This window comes from Macroventuria anomochaeta, assembly GCF_010093625.1.
Source record: "Macroventuria anomochaeta strain CBS 525.71 unplaced genomic scaffold BU25scaffold_53, whole genome shotgun sequence".
In the NCBI taxonomy this organism is placed as follows: Eukaryota; Fungi; Ascomycota; class Dothideomycetes; order Pleosporales; family Didymellaceae; genus Macroventuria; species Macroventuria anomochaeta.
In genome coordinates, this window is record NW_022985414.1 from 1,126 (window position 1) to 17,902 (window position 16,777).

A 16,777-nucleotide genomic window follows, 5' to 3' on the forward strand; every position below is an offset into this window, starting at 1 on the left:
TTTGCACTCCAGAGCCTTGCCATCTCTCAGTAGCAAATGCAAGGACCCATGGTTGACGTGATGATATTCTACAGCCTTTTCTTTAAAGGTGCATCAGCCTTTGGCGCAGATTTTTGTAATGTTGGCCTTGCTGTTGATTGTTTTGTCAACACCCTCAATCTACCCTTAGTCAATACAACCCTGTCTGTTCATGACCTAAGACATCTCTGTGAGAATTGGATAATCTTGTAGAAAGTGAAGTTGAGGAAGATTGTATACCCAGGCCCTAGCAGCTCTTTTAACTGAAGAAGTGTGCAGTCTGGCAGTTTTGCCGGTCATGAGTGAGGATTGCAAAACGCAACCCAGTAGGTCAGGATACGCTAGCTTTGCTTGTAATGCATCTGCCTGCATTAGCGTGCTGAGTTGTTGTTGTAACATATTGTACTGAATTCGACGCTATACCTACAGCAGACCAGCCGCTGGAAAGAGTTCTGGCGCAAGCTAGCTTCCACCTTGCCCCGCTTCTTGGTCGGCTCTCTTCCGCTTTTCAGAGTTTGCGCGCCCATCGGTTTGCCCACTGTTCAGTCTTGCGCCTAGCCGCGCCTGCTGCGTTAGATCAGATGGAGCAAGCGTACATCATGTGAGGGAGCACAGTGCTTTTGTAGAGTCTGCGCATGTCTAACAGTCCAACGCCCCACGTTGAGCTTCCGAGGCTACTCAGCGTATTGACGGTTCTAGTTGCCTTCTGCCTGATCTTGTCTATGTGTTCCTTCCACTTCGGCTTGCCGTCTAGGGTCAATCCAAGGTAGTTTGTCATCCTGACATGGCTTGCAGCCAATAACAATCCACCCAGCCACTCCTCATGGAACCTCATGGAACCTCATGGAACCTCATGGAATCCCATGGAACAACACAGAATCTTCTGGTTGCTGACAAATGATTACAAATGATTACAAATGATTACAAATGCCAATGTATCTAGAACATTCCAGGAGCCAGCAGTCTGTCTATAAAGGCAGCCTGCTCTCCTGCTCAGATAACTCATGCTTGCAATTCAAACTCAATCCACTCCTTCAATTCACCTCAGCAACTCCTTCCTCAACTCACTCCTCACTGATCCTTTGTGGTATTCCCACACTTGGTCTCTTCTACACCCTTATCTCTGTTGAAGTCGTACTTTAAGCAAAGCTCGTAAGCACTATTCGATTGGTTCTCGAGGATGAGCTCTGGCTCTGGAACAGTAGGGGTAAGTCGCCTGGGTGAAACACCTAACGACGGCTTGGGGTAACGATGAGTAGTACAGGCAATCTGTCTAGCTCGAAGGTTGGTTGAGATCCAATAACAAACTTAATTGACGAGGTTGAACACGAACCATAAGGGTTGTGTTCCTACACATATATATACAGCCCACCAGATCTGCTCGTTGACGAGCAGAGTCGGTCCTGGCCAATCCGGATGGATTGCGGTTTGTCAACGAGCATCGTACCATGCTCGTTGACGAGCATCGCGTCATGCTCGTTGACGAGCACTCACGTGACCTTGCTCGTTGACGAGCTCCGTCACGTGTGTCAGCTCGGCTGAGAGCAATCCCCTAGGCGCCGGCCGGGCGGCCTTGTCCTGCTGCGCCTTCCCCCAGGCCTCCGTGTTTGGTTGGCGGTTACTTATTGCTTGTTGTCCTATCGTGGGACGTAGGATCGTAACACTGGCCCCCTCTCACACATGGGGACCTGGGGGAAGGCACAGCACAACAAGGCCACCCAGCTGGCACCTAGTGGGATCAAGCAGACCCACATGATTAGCCCATCAACAAGCAAGGTCACATGAGCACTCATCAACAAGTATGATGCAATGCTTGTCAACAAGCATGGTACAATGTGTCATGGACAAGCTCATGCAATGCACTTTGACCAGCTCTGGAGCAACCAAGATTGCCCAAGATCCCCCCAAATCACCCTAGCGTGGTAGAGATTTTTCCCTATACTTGCCCCTTCTCCTATACAGCGGACAAGACAGAGGATTGCTTTAGTTGTACTATGTTGCTACATCCTATTTTTACACAATGCTTGTGTGAGGGCTCGGTTTGGTCCCACCTGAGCTACACCAACCAAAAAGGTACAGTGACCCAATAGATATGGGTTCTGGGAACCAAACAGTATTGTTGCAATTTGTGCCTTAAGCAAAGCTTGTAGACACTATTCAATTGGTTCTTGGGGATGAGCAGAGGTACAGGGAATCCTTAGGGGTTTGACAGTCACCTAAGCAAGGCTTGGGTGGTCAGGGGTAGACTATCCGGGCAAGGCGGTAGTAGCCTTTGTAATAGTCAAGGTAATAGCCATTTAGCCAGAGGCAGTGATGACTGGGGGGCAATGAGTAGTACAGAGTATACTGTCTGGCTTGAGAGCAAGTGAGATTCCAATAACAAAGTTGATTGACAAGGTTGAACACAATGCTATAAGGGCAGCTGTCAGGCCTGGCTGGTGATATAGTACTGTTCCGGCTAGAGCTCACCATTAGAGTGAGCCGTGATACCTTTTGGCTTGCTTGGCTCAGTGGGCCGGACCTGAGTCTTGACAGCAGTGTGTCTACTTGCTATATACTTGTAAGGAGGTGCCTTGCACTATGCCTATATATTAGATGCAGAGCCCAATATCAGCAGTTGTGCTGATGTTGATGTACTTTTTGGCCATTTGGCACAATGGGGCTCTGCATTGTTACACTTGTACTGAGTATACTGCTCGTGCTGAGTATACTGCTCGTACTGAGTATACTGCTCGTACTGAGTATACTGCTTGTACTGAGTATACTGCTTGTGCTGAGTATACTGCTTGTGTCAAGTATACTGCTTGTGCCAAGTATCGCCAATGCAGCCTCACTGCTTGGGTTGCTTGAGTTGCTTAACTGAGAGTGATGATCATACTGAGTATTGCCAACGTGGCCCACTGCTTGGGTCAATTGATACTACAGTTCCTTGGCTCCTCTTGTATCATTGTGTAGTCCTGTTTGTTCAGTGTTGTTGCAGGTTGCCCTTTGATCGTAACAGGAAGCTGCTCATACTTGGGCTGCAATTGGGTACAACTTCAAGAGCAACTCAATGTTTTACAACACTCCAGGCAACAAGAATGGCAAGCTCTCTCTCCGTGTGTACTGCAATCAGATCCTTGAGCCAGTAGTCAATCCATGGTGTAAGGGACACAATCAGAAGCGGAGGTGAACCCTCCTGCACCAAAGGGTCTCCACCAGGAGACCAAAGGGTGTCCAAAGAGACCCTGCTAAGCAAGGACACCCTTTCTCAGGATCTGTCAGTAGAATAGAACGACAGATAGAAATCTTGATTATTGCATTAGTTGCTCGTCTCTATCGCCCCTTTATTACATATGGCTTGTTTATGGCAACACCTCCACGCTTGAAGAAGACAATGACTCTGGTCATGGTGGAGGCTTGTAACACCTACAACCGTATCCGCCCCAATACCGTATCTGCCCTGATACCGATGTGGTTCCTGCAGGTCTCAGCACACCACTCCTTGTCTGTCGCAAACTACCTCCTTGTCACCTGGACAAGGGTACTTCCAATTCCCCTCCGAATGGGATACTTAATGACTCCAATACTGTAGTTTAGATAGAGTAGTTTTTCTGTATCCTTTTGTACAAGACCTATAGGTGTAGGGAATTCAATCCTAGTGTTATCAACATCCCAGCACTCCCATATGCCTCGTAGTGGACTCACACTTACTTTGGACATCTTCCCTACTGGCCTGCGTCGTTACAAGGCTCAGGTAACAACATTGTAGCCATCTGGAAGCACAAAAACAAGCTTGACAGTTACTTCAACTGTCCTAATTCACCAGATCTTGCACCAATTGAGAACTGTTGGCAACCTCCAAAGCAGTACCTCAAGCAATTTCTGCATTGGGATGAGTTTGAAACAAGAGAGTTAGCATATGAAGGATGGCAGAAGCAAGTCATCCAGCAGTTTATTAATGAACGTGTTCTAAGTATGCCACAGCAATTGAAAGATTGCATTGAAATGGAAGGCAGAATAACAGGTCATTGAGCATTGCAATACCACAAAATCACATTAAAATAGCTATTCCATAGTAATCTACAGCTTTGAAAACCTTACAAGCTTTGAATTCAGGTCAAAAAAAATATTGTTTGGAACAATTTGTATGAAGTTTAGGTGGGGGAAGTTCTGCCAAGTATTTTGCGGTCGGCTCTTTTTTTCCTTCCCCGTGCCCACTTAGGCCGCCCATGAACCACCTCGAGAATTGCAACAATGACCTGCAACCACATTTAAACGATTGGAGAACATGGCGACGCACTTCAAAATTTCAGAAGCAAGACCGGCAGATGCGGAAGCGATAGCGTCACTTTTTGCTCTTTCGTGGGTCTCGCCCTTCACCCGTTTGCAATTTGGCCAGACTGAGCCGGCTCAGCTGGCGGCATCGATGGTACCCCGCATCAAAGAGCAGATGGTAACGGCGAACTCGAAATTCATCGTGGAGCGACACCCAGAGACAGACAAGGTTGCTGCTGTTGCCCAATGGACGGTGCCTGCTGAAGAAGAAGTGAGCGACGTGAACAAAGAACCGGAAGAGGATCGTGATGAGCGCCAACAGTTCGAAGATGAAGCATACAGGCGTAGTCTACCGGATAACAGCAACAAGGATCTCATCATGGCGTTCACGCTGGGTCTGCGACAGCTGAGAGAGGAAACCTTGCAGGGCAGAAAACATTTCCTCTTGGAGAACCTGGCGACGCATCCAGACTATCGTGGCAAGGGACTAGCGAGTCAATTAGTTGAGTGGGCATGTTCCCTTGCCGATGAGCAGCAGGTGTTGCTGTACCTGGACACCGCGAGCGACAATCCAGCCGCACGACTGTACAAGAAGCTTGGTTTCGAAGAGCGGGGCCGCAACACCATCGAGGATCTCGGCAGGTACGCTCCTATTGAGATTATCGAATGGTTAGGCTGCGACCCCAAACATACACATATTGCCTTCCTCCGCTTCCCCAAGGCCCACCTCAGCGCTGATCAGTAGTTCTTGCAAGCAGCTGGAAAGTCTGCAACTGAACTTGGCGTTGCTCTCTCACTTGAGCATTTGTTCCACTTGCCGCTACCCGCCGCTTTGCGTGACCACCCTACTCCCACCTCACACGAACTTTCAAAGTCTTAATCGCTTGCCTTGAGCAGTTCTGCGAGCTTCGTATGATTGACTGTCTTGTACCCTTCCTTCCATCGTACTTGGTCTGACCGACACAGCTGCCTCGACACCACCATGACACTCATGATGCGGGCTCCGCATTTGGTGTCGATCACTCTGTCGACGACTTATAGCCCGAGATGACCCCACCCGCAACGCAACTTCAGCCGGTTTCGCAGCAGCAAGATGAACTCACGAACTACTATAGTGAAGACGGAAGGTACCAGTCCACACGCGTCTGCCCTCGCCGCGCAGATGACACATCAGGTGCGACGAGAAGGCATGCGCTGTGAAAGGTAGTGGAAGAAGCAAAGGCCACGTTTACGAGCTAAGGAGGGATACTGAGTCTATACAGCTATGCTTGAAAACTTGCGACGCATTGCAACAAAATGAATGATTCCATGACCTTACACAGCATATGATGTGTTAAGCTTGACATCACGACTGACAGCCAAGCCTCCCGCTGACAGCGGAGCAGAATGATACGAAACAAGCTTGCAACCGACAAGGCGGACACAAGTAATCTACGAACGAATGATGTGCAGGTGGCGTTCATCCCGGAACCATGGTTGCCGGCCACTAAGCCAATGAGGGCTGCAGAACGGTCGTAGGAAGCCTGCCGTAGCCGCGCTGGAGCAGCCGCAAGTGTTGGAATTGACGCGAACGTGTATACACATGACAGTCAGATTATAGCGACAAACAGTAGAATTTATAGTAAGCCATACCGCTTCGAATGCAATGGATCGAGGGTCGGTCCGGGTGGCGGTGAAGGAGGAGAAATGTAGATAGGTAGATTTGGACGATGCCTTGAAGCTGACGATGTTTCATAATACTCAAGATTCTCATGAGCAGGAAGAATCTTTTGTCTTGGAGCTGCTCGTCAAGATCTGAAGAATTGTACGACAGTCGTCAGAGCAAACGGTGAGATTCAGTCCATCGGTGCAGGTGTGTTATCGGGGGTTTTATCGATTGCGCTTGCGCTTGTGATTGGAGTCTAAAAATAAGCCGAGGATCGGCAGTTCGTGCTTAGGCGCGCGAACGCCGCACGAGCCTAACAGGATTCTCTGCACAACACCCTCATCATGATCGCAGCACGCAACACCATGAGACGACTTGAAGGCGTCATGAAAGCATCGGAACAGCTCACATGTGACGACAGCAGCTCTGCTGGACTCTTGCAAGCTCGGACACCGCTCGAGGCTTGCTGCTTGCTGAGGCTCGAAAGCATGAGGCTGGAAGCGCTTATATACTGTGCCGCAGTCATACTCCACACTTTGCCTCATGAGGGGGCCAAATGCTAATAATACGAACATCTGCATACAATGTCTTTGCTCCGGCGGCTACATTACACACTAGGCTGGCCACCTGGTCAGACAGCGGCTATATCCCATCTCTGTACGGCTTGACCCTCACCAGTGATCCGGCCCAACAGCGGCTGATGCCTACGCCGTACGCAAGTCTGCAGAAACCAACACTCAGCCGCCTCTCTTGGCACTGTTTGCCATGTTTTGCTGGTGGCTGGGAGCACCTGTTGCGCTTAAGCCGTGAGGTGAATGGTTGATGGTGCTGGTAATGCACCACTTTTCGAAAAGAAGGCACAGTTGGTGTAGAAACCTCCAGTAAGAGCTGGTCTTGTTGTTTCATGCAGCTGCAATGCATTTACCTGACTATGGAGGCTTATACCAGAGCCTGCATGATAATAACGTGTTGGAGGTACCCAGGTAGAGTCGGTTCGCATCTCTTCAGCCTAGTCACTATCTCAACCCTCTGTCTTTGAGAGACATACGTTCTTTGGTGTCTCTGACACAGCTGTTACACCAACACTTACACTCACTATCATGCCTTATCCCATCTCATCGCCGGGGCAGGCCTCGGCCACATCGAAGCCAACACGCAACGGCAAGCAATGGCCAGCTTTCCCGGTCATTCCCATCTTCCTCGAAACGCACGATGACCGGGCAGCGCCGAAGACATATGGTACCACTCCAACGACGCCCACCACACCTGAGACTCTTACGCATAGTCAACCAGCGCCTTCAAGCCTGGCCCGCTTGACTACGCCGGACAAGAGCTCATTGCAACACAGTCCTACCACTACGATCCAGACTTCGAGCGCTCGCTCCAGTGTCTGGCCCATCCCGGAGCCCCAACCAGAGATCCAGTACCAGGAACCCCGCCGGCCAACACTTAACTTCTTCCCTACCGAACGACCTAGGATACGCCTTGGCGGGATGTCTTCTTTGCAGATCGCACAATTCAACGAGAAAACTCCCATCAATGCCAATGATCCTGGCTTAGGTATTATCCACGGCCTGTCCAAGCCACCCTCGATCGAGGTCACACCACCCATCAATGAGAAAGCAGACGCCTCATTCAACTTCGCACAGCGCATAGAAGAAAGGCTCTGGAGATACAGTGCCTCCGGTAACATCCTGAAAAGGTGGCTACTCGAGATTCTCAGTTGGCTATTCAGCGCTATCTGCATGGGTGCAGTTATCGGTGTCCTCATCTACTTACAAGGCAACTCTCTCTCTAGGTGGACCATCCAAGAGAAGACACATCTGACCCTGAACGCTTACATCTCTATCCTGTCAAAGATGGCCGGCGCTGCTCTCATCCTTCCGGTTTCCGAAGCTCTTGGTCAGCTGAAATGGAGTTGGTTCCTGGAACACTCGAAGCAGATTTGGGACTTCGAAATTTTCGACAACGCTTCCCGAGGCCCGTGGGGCTCTCTTTTGCTCTTGATAAGGACCAAAGGAAGAGCTTTAGCAGCGCTTGGAGCATTAATCATGCTATGCGCCCTGGCCCTGGACCCATTCTTCCAACAGGTCGTTGACTTCCCGGAGCGGTCAGCGTTGTATAACACTTCAGGCACAATTCCAAGGGTCGTCAACTACAGTCCGTCTTTCATTCCGGAATTCAAGTATGGGTACGAAGTGAGTCAACTCAACCAGGACCTTGGACCAAGTATACGTCAATTTCTGTACGGGAACGGTACACATCCGATTGAGTTTGGCAATGGGACCCGACCAGACATACCGCTATCCTGCCCCACCAGCAACTGTACATGGCCAGAGTATGAGACACTTGCTGTTTGCAGCAAATGTGTCAGTATCGATGTTTCTGAGGTCCTTACCTTTGCTTGCCTTAACACCACGATTGACTGGACTGCATCCTTTACCGGAGAAATCGCCGACACGACAACTCCGAACGGAACAGCATGCGGATACTTCATCAACGCCACTAGTACGGCACCTATACTCATGTCAGGCTACTTGTTCAACGAAAGCAATGTCGGACATGAGATTGGTGAAGCTTTGTTAGTGCGCACAATGCCGCTCACCAAGTTCCTCACGAAGGACCAGCTGTACGGTGCCGGATCAATCAAGTTCAAAGACGTACGTAACCCTCTGTTGGACGCGTTGATCGTCTCTGCAACGAACGGAGCAGACAGTGTCTACCAGCATGAATCACCTGTTGTCCACGAATGTGTCCTTTCATGGTGTGTTCAAACCATTAAATCGTCATACGAAGGAGGAAAGTACACCGAGGAAGTTTTGAGTCGATACGAGAATACGACAGCTGGCCCATCTCCGTGGGAGAGTTTCCCGATACCCGAGGACGAAGGTGGGGGTTTTGACACATTCTACATGCAAGACATCAGCATCACTCCGGCAACCTCAGATCAAGATCGCCCAGCTTCTACAGTTTTCAACACAACCTACGGGACCAACAACATCACCGCATACACCCTCATCAACGTTTTCGATGACTTCTTCCCTTCGTACTACACTGTCGCGAGTGCTGCTGACACTCCAATCTTGAGATACAAGAATTATGATGGCACTGGCGCATCAACGCGAGAGCTTGCATACAGTTCGTGGCAAGAACCAAATGACATCGTATTCCACGTCAGCAGATTGGCCGTGGCCATGACCAACGGGATTCGATCCGATGTCAACAGCAATGAGATGCTCCATGGTACTGCGTACAGGATGGAAACATATGTTGAAGTACGCTGGCAGTGGTTGGCCCTTCCCCTAGGCGTTCTCTTCGTCTCTTTGATATTCCTGGCTGCTACAATCACGAAATCTGCACTCGAACGCGAGCGGGTGGGTGTGTGGAAAACATCTGCTTACGCGACTCTGCTCTATGGGCTTCCAGATGAAGTCCAAAAGAAGATCACACGATCATCCAGTACAGGAACTCCGCGAACCAAAGCGAAAGAGATGAAAGTGAAATTACAGCCTAACCAGGGCTGGAGGATATCTGAAGCTATCTTCTCGCCATTTTCGCCAAAACCACGATTAAATCAACCGCCTCCTGGTTGGATATAAGGAAAGAAGCATGCACCTCGTGCACCAGAACCGCGTCGCGTCAACTCCGCCTCGACTGATCAACAGTTGAGAAGCTAGGGGCGACCTTTCTCAACTGATGTTGTCTCTCTAGCTGCTGCTGTGCCCACCCTGGGTACGATCTCGCTTGCCACCGCTGTGTCCACCCTGGGTACGATCTCGCTTGCCACCGCTGTGTCCACCCTGGGTACGATCTCGCTTGCCACCGCTGTGTCCACCCTGAGTACGTGATCGCTTCCCGCTGCTGTGGTTACCCTGGGTACGAGCTCGTTTGCCGCTGCTGTGCCCTCCCTGAGTACGATTCCGTTTTTCTCCACTGTGAACGCCTTGGGTGCGAGCTCTCTTCTCGATGTCATCCAGTTCCGTCACCCCATCCTCCTCATCAAATTCATCCTGAGCTATGTCTTCATTCTTATCTTCCAGGGAGTCCGCTCGGACCTCGACCGGAACGACCTCGATGACCGGTCCTCGCTTGAGTATGTCGAGTGGTGCAGCATTGCTCGGAAGGTTGTCTCGCTTGATGATGGACTCCAATCTTTGAGCCACCTTCAATTATAATTAGCGTTGTTCTTAGACATAAGTCAGGGTCACGTGGCCTACCTCTGAAGTTGGAACTGGTGCAGCAAAGGCCGAGAAGGCGAGACACGCCAACAAGAAGAGGGTACGTGCATACATGGTTGCAATGGCTAAGACGGTTGTGTTGTAGACTGGGAAGCAGTGCGCACTTGGTGTGGTCGAAAGAGCTTTTGTGTTTCAAGAGATGGGTAAGATGAAGAAGCCGCTGCCAATGGACGAGACTGTCAAAGCGAGTGACGGTGGTCCTTATGAAGTATTGTGGACCCAGCGATGGCCTTGTGCGACACATCATAGAACGTGCTCATCTCCACCGTCCACTCATGGCGCTTCTCGGTATGGTACCTTCCACTACAATAACCGCTTTGGAAGCCACGAACGCTACCCGGTCACGTTGATTGTGCACGCATAATGCAGCCAGATCGCGAAGGCAGCATCATCATTGGAAGAGAATCACGAAAGCATAACCGTTGGGTCGCTGGGTCGACAGCCTGAAACGCAAAGTTCAGGAGAACTGGAACGCAAAGCGTTAGGCTACAACTCGTGGAGGTACAGGATTGTGTCGCTATGGATCAGATCATTGCTAGGAACCCCGTCACAGTGAGGGCTATCACATCCGCAAGCGCTGGAAGGCTTCTTGCAAGGCATTTCTGGTAAGTGACTACTTTTCTTTCGAGACCGTCTCGCCTCCTGTAATCTCCCAAATCTTTGCACCTGCAAGATCGATTGCTAACCAATCATAGGGCTTATTCAGCTTGATGTGACTTGGCGGCGTTTTGGCAGCCCTGCTTGCGACGAAGCGATTGGGCATGGACGTACGAGCGGCTACGCCAATCAGCCCTCGCCGCAACCCAAGTCACACTGTACCCGCACACGTGACTCGATATCACGGCGGTTACCGTACTCAATGCCTGCATTTTGAAAATACTCAATAAACCCAAACTTTGAGGAAGGAAAACCAGGAGGAGGTACCGACAGTCGACAATCGAATATCGCCATGTCCTTGTAGCATGCAGCCACAGGAACATTGAATTGGCGTTCACCAGCGCTAATCGGCCAGTCGTTATGTGCAACATCAATACATGGTCCTCGTGCTGGAGCTGGGTTGCTCTTCTATCAAACCACCGTCAGAGAAGGCGTGTTTACTACATGCAACTTTGCATATGCATCAAACGGCGATCCTTGGCTCTTCTTACACATCCCGGGTCCCCTTTCTGGGGGCAGATTATAGGCTCCGGAGTATTTCATACAATTCGGTTCCTGAGCAATTCTGCATATCCGATATGAATCTATCAATTGTGCATTGTTCAGCATGAACGTGAAGGGAGAACTGTCAACGTGCTGATCGCAGCGAGCGATTCGTGCGCCGTTCTCTCCAAGGCTGTTGTTTCGTCATTTATGAGGCTAGCTCGAAAGGCATTAGCGCTTCCCCACATTCTCAACCCGTGCCTTCCAAGATTTTAAGACTCCAGTCGCGTCTTCAAAGTACCTTCCAATGCCTCGTTGACAGCTTATCACGCGTAGAGACTTGCACGTCACAATGGCCTCCTATGTCAACACTGGTCGTAGCCGCTGGGCTGCTGTGCCGCAGTGCGTTGGACAGGTCCCCCATTCACCGATCGTCCGTTCACGGCTGCAACGTGCAAGCGAAGCGCCCCGGCGCTTAACGATTGATTCGAAAAGGTCATCTCTACAACTGCAGCATCCTTAGCTTCGATGCCGACCGATCAACTTTGCAATGTTCCTGTCTTTGCGGCTTTCCTTATCGCTGCGCGTCCAAAGTGTTTGGTGACCCTAGCAGCGAGGGCAAGGGCAGAGACGTAGCGCTTCACCATGCCAGGAAAGAACACGCTATCATCATTGCCTTAGGAGCTTTCAAGAGCTTCTTGAGCTCCTGAGAGGTTCAAAACTGTGCTACACCACGGCTATTGTCATTCAAAGACATACGTGATGAGCCACAAGATGCTTCCACCGATCCCAATACAATCGAAGTTCCGTTCGACACCAACGATCGACCGAGGTAACCATGGAGAAGCACCACCGTCATATCGAGCATCAGTGCAGACTCCACCTTCACTTGACATCTCTCAACGTCTCGAAAGAAAACTAGCACAATACAACGCATCCCAGAATGTCTGGAAACGTTGGCTGTTCGAGATCATCAGCTGGACAACAAGTGCTGCCTGTATGGTGAGCTACATCCCGTCTACCTTCCTCAAAGTGTTCTTGTGTTGATATAATATGTCACAGGGTGCGGTTATCGGTATGCTGCTATACTCTCGAGACCACCTCTTGAGCGAGCGATCCTTCGCTCTCGCGGCCTACAACGTACAGTCCGATGTTCGCTTCTGCAGCCCTCATACTACCCTCTTCTGAGGCTATTGGACAACTCAAGTGGACATGGTTCCACGGTAACGAGTCGAAAGAGATGTTCGACTTCGAGATATTCGACAAGGCATCGAGAGGAGCGTGGGGTTCCTTTCTCCTTCTATTTCACACGAAGGGACGCTCGCTTGCTGCGCTCGGTGCAATCTACAAGCCTACATATATTCCTGAGTACTTCTTGGGTTGGGATCATCACAATACGACATGAATTTCCTGCCAGCTGTGCAAAATTTCAGAACGACTGTGGTGAGGTACTCAGAAGCATACGATATGAGCCTGATGCCGCCCAGGAGTTCAGAGAAGGACTAGAGTCGACTATGGACGATGTGGATACCAACATCGTTGCAGAGAAGTTCTTGTATAGAAATGGCACACAAATTCTCTCGCTCACTAGAGGCTCTATCAACGGCACCAAGGCCAAAGTACCTGTGGTAAGTCAGCCCTTCATTCACGTGTATCTAGACTTCTTGCCAACCCAGTAACATGATGATTGCATCTACTCGGGAATGGTTACTCTGTCGAAAGCTCCGAAAGCCCTCGCTAACGTCTCGTCTCGAGTAGTCTTGCCCATCGAGTAACTGCACTTGGCCAGCCTGAGAAACGCTAGGAGTCTGCAGCGAATGCGCCAATGTGACGGGATATCTGTCGCATGCTTGTCTGGATTCCAAAGTTGACTGGACTTATAACCTCACTGGAGGCTACGATGTGGATGGCGCATGGCCTAATGCAATGATATATGGGTACTTTCTCAACTTTACTGAAACTCCCACATTCGTTTCAAGCTACATTGTCGATAATCACTCTTCACACATTGGTGAAGCTCTCGTCATGCGTATTGTGCCACTATTTGATGTCATGGACAAGCAACCAATAACTGGAAACGGTTCGATACATTTCTCGCACATACGGAACCTGTCACGGTTAAGGTGCTCCTGCCTGTCTAACCTCACCTACTATGAGAGTGACTGCCACGTCACACTAGCGTTGTTTACAGCTACTCACATATACATACTGTTCGTAGCTTCACTCAATACAACCTCAGTTCAATCCTTCAATTCTTCCCGCATGCGTACTGTCCACGCGCCCCGACAGAACCCGATCGCGGACTTTATTATCGCATCTGCTGCAGATGGGACAACGGTTTCCGTCTATCGCAACGAGACCCCGATCGTGTATGAGTGCGTTCTATCCTGGTGTGTCAAGACCGTCCAATCTTCGTACGAGGAAGGCATCTACAAGGAAGACATCACCGGCATCCAGATGAACACTACCGCTGGTCCACTTCCTTGGTTCACCCGCGACATCACCACGCCATACCAAAACGGGACCGAGATGATATACAATGACGATATCAGCATTATAACGAAAGCGGCCAGGCTTTTGGCATGTCAAACGGTACAGTCACCAATGCCATGTTGCTTTTCGACAGGTTTTCCCCTCATTCTTAGCGACCAAGGATAATTCAACGGATCTGATACTTCGATACAAGATCTGGCTGGACAGCCCAGCGTACAATCGGAAGCTCGATATCAATCCATGGCTAGCGCCCAACATCTCGGCCTACTTGTCTAGGATGGCAACGGCAATCACGAATCAAATTCGAACAGTGGGTTCCGGGAATGAGAACGTAAGACGGACTGCCTACAGCCAGGAAGTCTTCATACGTGTGCAGTGGGCATGGTTCGATTCCTGTAGTGCGTCTTATACTCAGTCTGGTCTTCTTGATCGCGACTATCCTGAAGACATCCAAGAATACAGGCGGAAGCGGAATGTAGAAGACATCAGTCGTGTCGACACTCATATATAGGCCGCCTCAAGAGGTGCGGGACAAGCTTGCACCATCCACATGGAACAAAGCATGTGGAAAAACTAAGAAGCTCCGGGTCAAACTTTCACCAAAGATGGGCTGAGAGTGTCTGGTCATAGTCTCTGTCAACCATCGCCGATACTGCCAATGCAGAGGGCGGGCGCACCTCCTGGGTGGATCTAAATTACTGTAGCCTTACAATACAGGTTTGCTACGACCAAGCTTATTTCGCGAATTCAGACTCTTACGATAACTCGTTCAACCGCGATCGTGCAACATATCCCAATACTGATCTTGGCCAAGCCAGAAGGGAATGTCAAACCCAACATATGGATCCATGCCATCCGTTTGCGGGAGTGGTGCGCTCGAGTCTAACGCCTCGTTTGCTTGAATGAAGTCGCTCCATTCTAAGCTGCCGAAGTCGGAGACTGAGGTGTTGCTATTTTGATATGGCATAGATGTGTTGAAGGACTGCGCGTTCTCCGCCGATGGATTGGCGTTTGCAGCTTGACGCAAATCATTGCTGGGGGTATTTTGGCCCCCCTGTGTAGTATACGAGTCTGAGTGCTCTTGTGGTAGCCCCGTGCTGGAGGTCGTATGATTTGGCTCGGTGTGAGCTTCGTTGGCTTGAGGGATGAGTCCGCTAGAGCTTGTATAGTGTCGTGGCATGGACGCGCCCGACTGAATCGCTCGATTGGTCCTTACGTCGGCCTCACCTAAGGCTAGAGACTGATGGTTTGTCCCTAAGTGCCTGGAAGGGCGTCGTGTTATGCGGTCGCGCAGCTCGCGCACGGCAGTGGCACTAGCATCAGGCCATACGCTCCCCCTGCGTGATAGATGATTGAGTATGTCAAGAGCCTTGTCAGCAAGCCTGCACCTCCATTTAGTTACATCCGAAGTACCTCGAAACCATCGCTTACCGGGATACGATGCCCTCCGATACGTGATGACTGCTGGCAGCATGGAACAGGATGAAGGTGCTGATCCAGACGGCCCATGTGCAAGAGGGCCACAGCAAGGCCAGACCATCTGGCCCTGCTTCGCGTCCGTTACTCGGCCGGATAGCTTTGTGAAGAATTGTAATGATGGCTCTTGCTGAACCTATACACTGCTGTAGTGCCGCATCGTATGCGTGCCCGTGGCGAGACGCGGCGAGTGTTGGACGGTTCAATGAGATGACCGACTCATGCTTGAGAGTTGTCAACACAGTACGATGATACGTAGAGGCACTCTGATCGTCGTCTGTATCTTGGAAGTCTTCCACGTCATTCCACCATTGAGCTAGTCTAGCTGTTATAGCGGTTGCTTTGTCGGGGTCCCTCTCTATGTAGTGGAGCGATTTGTTTCGTAGCTCTATGATCTGGCCACGTATGGTATACTGCCGCGCCACAAGGCTGATCAGTCGTAACCTATCATCTGTCGCTGTGTGAGCAATCTAAAGGTGCAGTGCAAATGTTGGATAACTCACCAGTAGGGTACTGGTTGCCCGGATGGCGCTCAGCAGTCGGATAACATACATCAACATCATCGTCATGGAGACTCAGTGGGAGACCCATAGATTGGCATATGAAGCGGTCGATGGCATAGAGTGACCAGAAGATCCTTTGGCGATGCTCCTTTTCTCCGACTGAGAAGGATGGGAAACGAGTAGGACAACGGTGGAGACCGAGCTGGAGAGCCATCCGGATCACAAGCCCACCAAGGCGACTTGCGGCGTTCAGTCGAAGCATAGAGACAAGAAAGAGTTGCACGCTGATCGCAGCCTGCAGAGATTGTAGGGTTGTTGGGCGGGTCAAAACATGCTGGAGACAGTCTACCGCATCGTCGTAAGACTGAAAGACAAGTTCAGCGGGGTATCGCGCCGCGTTGAGCGCTTGTGATTGCCGGCGATCCGCGAGCGATATTGACATAATGGATCGTAGGATCGTCATCTGGAAGTTTGGTGCACCATCGTTAGCTGGCTCATTCAATTGAGGGAGCCTCTCAAGATACTCCAATACACTTGGAGCATGCAGATACGGGTAGAAAGGGTGCCAATTGGCAAAGTAGCTTCCACTCCATTCGAAGAGCTCTTGAAATGAGACACTCGACAGAGGCCTAGGCGTAGTCTCTTCATCTCTCCATATTCGACCGGAGTTATTTGGGTTTGACGAAGGGAGGTAGTCGTCTTCTCCAGGGACGTGATCGCTTTCGGGCGTCGCTATTTTAGCTGATGCTGACGGGTGAGCGCCACGAACTGCACCATATACCGATCGAATGAAGTAGATACCACTGGCGCTACCAACAAAGCTTGACAGCTTGTCTCCAGGAACACTACGCATCAGACCCACCTCACGAGGTGGATGCATTGACGTCCGCCGCTTCTTCGAGGGCCTCTCGCCATCCAGGGTAGGACCGGGGCTATTTTGTGCATCTCCATGTTCCATGATGATGAAGGGAAGAAATTTGGTGTCGCGGGTGTGCAGAAACAAGGGT

At 50.5% G+C, this 16,777-nt stretch overlaps 7 protein-coding genes across 7 annotated transcripts; 5 read left to right on the plus strand and 2 right to left on the minus strand.

Moving 5' to 3' along the window:
• Positions 1-840: 840 nt before the first annotated feature.
• On the plus strand, positions 841-1,129 carry BU25DRAFT_415936 (uncharacterized protein; the record flags this gene model as incomplete). The annotated part of the gene is given in 2 exon segments (XM_033707654.1): positions 841-911; positions 922-1,129. A coding segment is annotated over 1 exon segment (173 nt), but the record flags the coding sequence as incomplete, so codon positions are not given.
• Positions 1,130-4,064: 2,935 nt separating this feature from the next.
• BU25DRAFT_233850 (acyl-CoA N-acyltransferase) lies at positions 4,065-5,279 on the plus strand. The gene has a single exon (XM_033701444.1). The coding sequence runs from the start codon at positions 4,289-4,291 to the stop codon at positions 5,018-5,020; it is 732 nt and encodes a 243-aa protein (XP_033555764.1). The 5' UTR covers positions 4,065-4,288; the 3' UTR covers positions 5,021-5,279.
• A 1,556-nt stretch (positions 5,280-6,835) lies between these two features.
• On the plus strand, positions 6,836-9,519 carry BU25DRAFT_435383 (uncharacterized protein; the record flags this gene model as incomplete). The annotated part of the gene is made up of 2 exons (XM_033708913.1): positions 6,836-6,895; positions 7,087-9,519. 2 exons carry the CDS (start codon positions 6,836-6,838, stop codon positions 9,517-9,519), a joined length of 2,493 nt encoding a protein of 830 aa, XP_033555765.1.
• Positions 9,405-10,352, minus strand: BU25DRAFT_415939 (uncharacterized protein). Its single transcript, XM_033707655.1, has 2 exons — positions 10,138-10,352; positions 9,405-10,083 (listed from the first exon to the last, which is right to left on the minus strand). The coding sequence occupies exons 1-2, from the start codon at positions 10,210-10,212 to the stop codon at positions 9,628-9,630; spliced, it is 531 nt and encodes a 176-aa protein (XP_033555766.1). The 5' UTR covers positions 10,213-10,352; the 3' UTR covers positions 9,405-9,627.
• Positions 10,353-11,941: 1,589 nt separating this feature from the next.
• Positions 11,942-13,101, plus strand: BU25DRAFT_233914 (uncharacterized protein). Its single transcript, XM_033701445.1, has 2 exons — positions 11,942-12,295; positions 12,361-13,101. The coding sequence occupies exons 1-2, from the start codon at positions 12,061-12,063 to the stop codon at positions 12,975-12,977; spliced, it is 852 nt and encodes a 283-aa protein (XP_033555767.1). The 5' UTR covers positions 11,942-12,060; the 3' UTR covers positions 12,978-13,101.
• A 459-nt stretch (positions 13,102-13,560) lies between these two features.
• BU25DRAFT_452580 (uncharacterized protein) lies at positions 13,561-14,302 on the plus strand (the record flags this gene model as incomplete). The annotated part of the gene is made up of 2 exons (XM_033709802.1): positions 13,561-13,890; positions 13,925-14,302. 2 exons carry the CDS (start codon positions 13,561-13,563, stop codon positions 14,300-14,302), a joined length of 708 nt encoding a protein of 235 aa, XP_033555768.1.
• Positions 14,303-14,560: 258 nt separating this feature from the next.
• BU25DRAFT_426337 (uncharacterized protein) lies at positions 14,561-16,728 on the minus strand (the record flags this gene model as incomplete). Its single annotated transcript, XM_033708411.1, has 3 exons — positions 14,561-14,945; positions 15,223-15,724; positions 15,771-16,728. 3 exons carry the CDS (start codon positions 16,726-16,728, stop codon positions 14,561-14,563), a joined length of 1,845 nt encoding a protein of 614 aa, XP_033555769.1.
• Between the last annotated feature and the right edge of the window lie 49 nt (positions 16,729-16,777).